At 43.0% G+C, this 7,044-nt stretch overlaps 1 protein-coding gene across 1 annotated transcript in view; it reads left to right on the forward strand.

Moving 5' to 3' along the window:
- Nucleotides 1–2,416, forward strand: part of TSHR (thyroid stimulating hormone receptor) — a 165,237-nt gene extending 162,821 nt beyond the window's left edge. Inside the window, exon 10 of the mRNA XM_003786956.1 lies at nt 930–2,416. Coding sequence (XP_003787004.1) covers nt 930–2,343 — 1,414 coding nt within the window. The 3' untranslated portion in view covers nt 2,344–2,416. The remainder of the gene's footprint in view (nt 1–929) is intronic.
- Nucleotides 2,417–7,044: the final 4,628 nt, after the last annotated feature.

Consider the following 7,044-nt stretch of genomic DNA (forward strand, 5'->3'; position numbering starts at 1 on the left):
TCTAGCACTCGGGAGGCCAAGGTGATGGATTGCCTGAATTCACTGGTTCAAGACCAGCCTGAGCAAGAGGGAACCTCATCTCTAAAAAAAAAAAAAAAAAAAAAATAGCTGGGCATTGTAGCAGGTGCCTGTAGTTGCAGCTACTTGGGAGGCTGAGGCAAGAGAATCACTTGAGTCCAAGAGTTTAAGATTGTTGGGAGTTATGATGTCACAGCATTCTACCGAGGACAACAAAGTGAGACTTTGTCTCAAAGGAAAAAATAATAATAATTATATATATATACACATATGTATATAATCAGATAGTACTATGAATGAAATAAACTCAAGAGAAAACTTAAGGAGATCAGGGAGGCTCCTCTAAGAAGAGGCATTTGAGTTTAAAACTCAGTAATGAGTAGAGGCAGCCATGGATTTTTCAGGCAGAGGGAACATGGAGTTCTAGAGCTCTGAAGAGGAATAATAATAGCACCATTAACCAACATGTGTGCCTGGCTCCCACAAAGTTCAAGGTGTAGTTCTGAGAGCCTTAAAGACAAACTCATCTAATCCTTCAACAACCCTCTATGAAATAGATATTGCCGTTATTCCATTTTACAAATAAATTAACCAAGTTTCATAGAACTGCCCAAGGTAAAATGTGAGTAAATATCAGAGCCAGGTTCTAACCAAGTGACTGTCTCCAGCAGTCACACATTTTTAATCACTGCTGTTCTTTAAAAGGTTGCAGAAGAGAAATAAGACCAATGTCTCTAGACCACAGTAGGGGGGGGAGGTAATAGGAAATGATGTAGGAGAGGTGGGCCTGACCAGATCTGTAGAATCATGTGGAATTATGAATATCATATGTAGGTGATGTATTTTTCATAATGTTGTGGGAATCATTCAGGGTTTGAAGCCAGTGATGACTCATTTCTATTGCCTTGTAGAATCCTTGAGTCCTTGATGTGTAATGAGAGCAGTATCCGAAGCTTGCGTCAGAGAAAATCTGTGAACGCCTTGAATGGCCCCTTCTACCAGGAGTATGAGGAGAACCTGGGTGACAGCAGTGTTGGGTATAAGGAGAGGTCCGAGTTCCAGGATGCCAGTGAAAACTCTCATTATTACGTCTTCTTTGAAGAACAAGAGGATGAGATCATTGGTTTTGGCCAGGAGCTCAAGAACCCCCAGGAAGAGACCCTACAGGCCTTTGACAGCCATTATGACTACATCGTATGTGGGGACAGTGAAGACATGGTGTGCACCCCCAAGTCAGACGAGTTCAACCCCTGCGAAGACATAATGGGCTACAAGTTCCTGAGAATTGTGGTGTGGTTTGTGAGTCTGCTGGCTCTGCTGGGCAATGTCTTTGTCATGTTTATCCTCCTCACCAGCCACTACAAACTGACCGTCCCACGCTTCCTCATGTGCAACCTGGCCTTTGCAGATTTCTGCATGGGCATATACCTGATCCTCATCGCCTCTGTAGACCTGTACACGCACTCTGAGTACTACAACCATGCTATTGACTGGCAGACAGGCCCAGGGTGCAACACAGCTGGCTTCTTCACCGTCTTTGCCAGTGAGTTGTCCGTGTACACACTGACTGTCATCACCCTGGAGCGCTGGTACGCCATCACCTTTGCCATGCGCCTGGACCGCAAGATCCGCCTCCGGCATGCATATGCTGTGATGAGTGGAGGCTGGGTCAGCTGCTTCCTCCTCGCCCTGCTCCCTTTGGTAGGAATAAGTAGCTATGCCAAGGTCAGCATCTGCCTGCCCATGGACACCGAGACCCCTCTTGCCCTGGCATACATTGTCTTTGTTCTGTTGCTCAACATAGTAGCCTTTGTCATCGTCTGCTCCTGTTACATAAAGATCTACTTCACCATCCGAAACCCCCAGTACAACCCAGGAGAGAAAGATACCAAAATTGCCAAAAGGATGGCCGTGCTGATCTTCACTGATTTCATGTGCATGGCCCCAATCTCGTTCTTCACTCTGTCAGCGCTTATGAACAAGCCCCTCATCACCGTTACCAACTCCAAAATCTTGCTGGTTCTCTTCTACCCACTTAACTCCTGTGCCAACCCATTCCTCTATGCCATTTTCACCAAGGCCTTCCAGAGGGATGTATTCATCCTACTCAGCAAGTTTGGCATCTGTAAACGTCAGGCTCAGGCATACCGGGGCCAGAGAGTTTCTCTAAAGAACAGCACAGGTATTCAGGTTCAAAAGGTCGCCCAGGACATGAGGCAGAGTCTCCCCAACATGCAAGATGTCTATGAACTGCTTGAAAAGTCCCATCTAACCTCAAATACCCAGGGCCAAATCTCAGAGGAGTATAAGCAAACAGTTTTATAAGTTGATCCTATACTACTCCCAATGGTAGGACTTATGGAAGGCTAGCTTCTCAAACACATGTTCCAATCCCATGATACAGCTAACACACAGCCGCCCCAACCCTCATGCAGGTGATGTTTCACGGGGCAAGAATTTATCTCTGGAGAGTGACTAGCATTAACTTAATCATTGCCTCCAAGGAGGAAGAGAAGCTACCAGCATATCTGAATCCCAGGTGATATCATAATGTAGTAGAACTTCTGTGAGTTGATCACCCATGGAACTGCAACAAACTGGCCAACACATGGAGGTGATCAACATAAGGAACCAGGCCTACTGTACCAATACGGACACGTGGTGCACGTTCAGTCTATGAAAATTAGGTCAGTGTAAGGAGGTGGTCAGTGTAGGGAGATGGTCAGCTATGAAGGTTCTACTGTACTCTCTGGAAGACTTGCTGGATGCTAAGTTTAGAAAGGACATTGTATGAGATCCTCAGCAAATATCAACCGAACTATGTCAGCATAGAGCTTCTCACTCTTATAGAGCACTTCATACTAAAGATTTAGCAAATAGCAAATGCTATTAATTTGGATGGTGACCACAAGATAAAATCAGCCCCTTAGCCCTGTTGACTCAGTTCAACTTTATGTCCCCTAATGCAACCGAAGAGAGTTCGAGTTCCTTAAAACAAGAAAGCTGGACACAGCTAGAGGTCATACAAGGAGAGCTATTATGGGACATGAAGGAGGAGAAAGGTTTAGCTCTGAGTAGCATTTTTCAGACTCTGAAACTATTAATCATCTCTTCACACGAATCTACCCAATGTGACCTAGCTGTTATGTGTTGCCCAGAAAAAAATGGCACAATTTCCCCTTATGTGGCCTAGAAAACTAAAAATTGCTCTCCTTGGCATAAAGATGTGAACTCTAAATAGTATTTCTTTTTTTTTTTTTTTAATAGAGATAGAGTCTCACTTGATCACCTTTGGTAGAGTGCCATGGCATCACAGCTCACAGCAACCTCCAACTCTTGGGCTTAGGAGATTCCCTTGCCTCAGCCTCAAGTAGCTGGGACTATAGGTGCCCACCACAATGCCGGGCTATAAATAGTGTTTCTAATTGTAGAATTACAATAGTATTTCTAAACAAGTGATAATTATGGGGAGAGAACATTTAATCATCTATTGATTAATACAACAGGCTGAACATCAGTTAACTGTGGGACTTTGGGCAAATCACTGGACCTGAGAAAGCTATAGAAATAATGGAGGGTCAGGGTGGCACCTGTGGCTCAGTAGGTAGGGCGCTGGCCCTGTGTACCAAGAGTGGCAGGTTCAAACCCCATCCCAGCCAAACTGCAACCAAAAAAATTAGCCAGGCATTGTGGTGGGTGCCTGTAGTCCTAGCTACTTAGGAGGCTGAGGCAAGAGAATCGCCTAAGCCCAAGAGCTGGAGGTTGCTGTGAGCTGTGAAGCCATGGCACTCTACCAAGCGCGACAAAGTGAGACTGTCTCTAAAAAAAAAAAAAAAAGAAAGAAAGGAGGTACAATGGTCTCCTCCAATTTTAAAACTCTAGATATACCCTTTGCCTCAAAACGTATACCTCTATGACAAAGAGAAGAATGCTAAGTAGAATCTGGTTCTCTTCTGTAGGGCTACAGTCTCCACTTTGGATCTTACACCCAAGAAATTTTTCCATTGTTTCATTTTTTGGCTCTAATGTCTGAACCAAAAAAGTTCTATTGAGTGACCATATTGTGTTGGATCTGAATCACTCATCTAATTACTATATCTACCCAGCTAAAATAGTCAGGCCAAAACCAAATTAGTATTTATACAATACATGATGGTTGTGCAAATTTTGGTTGTGTAAAGTTACAACTTTACCCCTGACTTCAGCATGATATAATTCATCCATGTAACAGCAACAACAACAAAAATCACTTGTACTGCCGAAGTCTATTGAAATAAAAAATATGGAACACTTAAAAAAAAAAAGTTACTACTTTAAGAGCCACTTCAAAACATTTCGATTGTCTTCAGGGATTGATTTCCTTAGGTAGCCATTTCCTGCCCACAATATGATACTAAACACGTTGGGAAACTTTTTTCCTCTTCCGAAGCTGCCAGCTCCTTTCGACCCTATTGATCTCTGGACATAAAACCAGTAGTCCCCAACAGTACATCCTTCCTTGAAATAGACCGTTTATCTCAAATGAACTCTCCAAATTACCTGTCACAACAGCCCCTTAATTTCCTGCTGGAAAAAAGCCTCCAAGCAGAGATGACACTTGCTTCTCAGTGCTCATGAACCACACCATGAAATAAAGCCATTTGTTGTTTTAAGTCTGTGGAGGAGGGTTAATGGGTCCCTAGAGATGGCTCCCACCAGACTCACCAGGACTGTCCCCACAGCTGTACCCATTCTTGATGATCACTGAGACTTGGGTATCTTAATAGAACTATTACAAGCACCTAAAATCCTGACTTACCTAGACATTCACTTGTGACTAATGAAATCGAACAAACGTGTTACCTTTTGGCTTGTGCTTCTCTCCTATAACATTTTGAAATATATCTTGTCCGATGTGTTCTACATTGAATAGCTGAACTAATGCTTTGGAAACAGTCCTACAAATGTGACTTCAGTGGAATTGTTACCAAAATTTGCATTCACAACGTGAAATAAATTTTCTTCCTATGAAATGATTGTGCTGAATTTTTGTTGTAATTTGTGGGTTTCTTTTGGGCTTATTATATGTGTTAACAACTAAAGACAGGGAAAAAACCAACACATTTGTTAATCAATCTATTCTTATAAATAAATTGACAACTAATAAGAACTTAAGTATAACATCGTGTCTTGATCATAAATGGTCTTCATGTGAAAAAACTCTGGGTTAATTGAATTATGATTCATTGACAGTCAGTGATGGCTAAGAGAGAAAAAATAGTAAAACAGACTATACCAACCGCATGACTAGTATTGATGCTAGGAATCTAAATAGTGCTCTATTGAAGATAATAAATCTGTAAGTCCTGTTCAGAGTTCACTTTGTCTCACATCTTCCAATCATCTGAAGATAAACCCAAGTCACAACAACCATAAAAAAGCCAAGGTTCAACAACCACAGGCTGGTCACAATGGATGTTCCAAAATTCATGTCCTAAATCTCATACATGTTGCTCAAAGAGTCTCTCTCGAAACACCTTCAAAGTTTACTGACTCTCACTTTGTGGATAGTCTACTGTGTCACAGAAGAGCTGATGACAAGAGGAGAGTGTCTTACGGGGCAGCCTCATGAAGGTGGCAATAACGTAAAAATGAAGGCAAAAAGAAGAAAACTTTAAGAATTAAATAACCATAACAACAGTTTGAAAACAAATTCTCCTACCTCCTTGAAGTCTTCAGAGGAAAATTGCGTTACAGCACAGCAAAGTGATTCTCATGCATCCAAAATACATCCAAGGACAAGATAAACTTGTTGGTAGCAATGCATTCTGTTTGAAAAGTTATGAAAGTTCTACATCCAGGTGGTGGACTGAGAGCTAGGCTGACACCACTGTATTCTAGCCTGGGCAACAGAGTGAGACTTGCATCTACCCGCCTTCCTTTTTCAACTTCCACCGAAACGGCAGCTAAGAAATTTAAAATGAGATCACGCCGAAACTGCATGGCAAAAAGCATTGACTTTGATGGATTTCTGAAAAATAGAAAGTCTTTAGTTGGTGGATGCCTCAGCGTGGAGGAGGCTGCAGCCTAGGACACACGCACAGGGCGAGGCTGCTGCTTCAGATGTGTTCTTCCTGCAGAGTCTTAGAGAGCCTCCCAAGCCTGAAGCTCACGGGGCTAGGAGCTAATAAGGGTATTTAATTGAAAATCTGGGTCACTTGGCCCCTTTCATCATCTTCTCACTCCATGAAGCTAAAACAGCTGACATATTCAGTGTTTGCCCTAGGCTGAGATCCGTATCTCAAAGAAAGTTAATGACCAGGCAGACAGGTGGCTCAAGTTTGTAATCCTGGTACTCTGGAAGGCCAAGGCAGGAGGATCCCTCAAGCTCGGGAGCTCAAGACCAACCTAAGCAAAAGCAAGACTGGTCTCTACTGAAAGTAGAAAAATTAATCCAGTGTTGTGGTGGACACCTGTAGTCCCAGATACTCAGAAGGATGAGGCAGGAGGATTGCTTGATCCCAGGAATTTGAGATTACTATGAGCTAGGCTGACACCACCATACTCTAGCCTGGGCAACAGAGTTAGACTTGACCAAAAAAAAGAGAGAAAAAAGAGAGAAAAAAGAGAGAGGGAAGGAGGGAAGGAAGGAAAGAAAGGGAGGGAAGGAAGGAAGGAAGGAAGGAAGGAAGGAAGGAAGGAAGGAAGGAAGGAAAGAAAGAAGAAAAGGAAGGGAGGGAGGAAAGCGAGAGAGGGGAGGGAGGGAAGGCAGGAAAGGAAGGAAGGGAAGGAAGGGAGGGAGGGAGGGAAGGAAGAGGAGGAAAGAGAGAGAAAGAAAGAGAGAGAGAGAGAAGAAAGAGAGAAAGAGGAAAGGAAAGGAAAAAGAAAGAAAGACAGACAGACCTGCCTGCAACCTAAGTGAAGCCTAATTATTGACACAGAAGCATCAGCCCCTCACCCAAGTCAGGGAGCGGCATCTTGAGGAAAAGATGTGTATAATCTGCTCACATTTACCATCCTCACCTTTCTTTCAAAGATATAAACAAG

This window comes from Otolemur garnettii, unplaced genomic scaffold (genome assembly GCF_000181295.1).
Source record: "Otolemur garnettii isolate 467f Iridium unplaced genomic scaffold, OtoGar3 scaffold00020, whole genome shotgun sequence".
Lineage (NCBI taxonomy): Eukaryota > Metazoa > Chordata > Mammalia > Primates > Galagidae > Otolemur > Otolemur garnettii.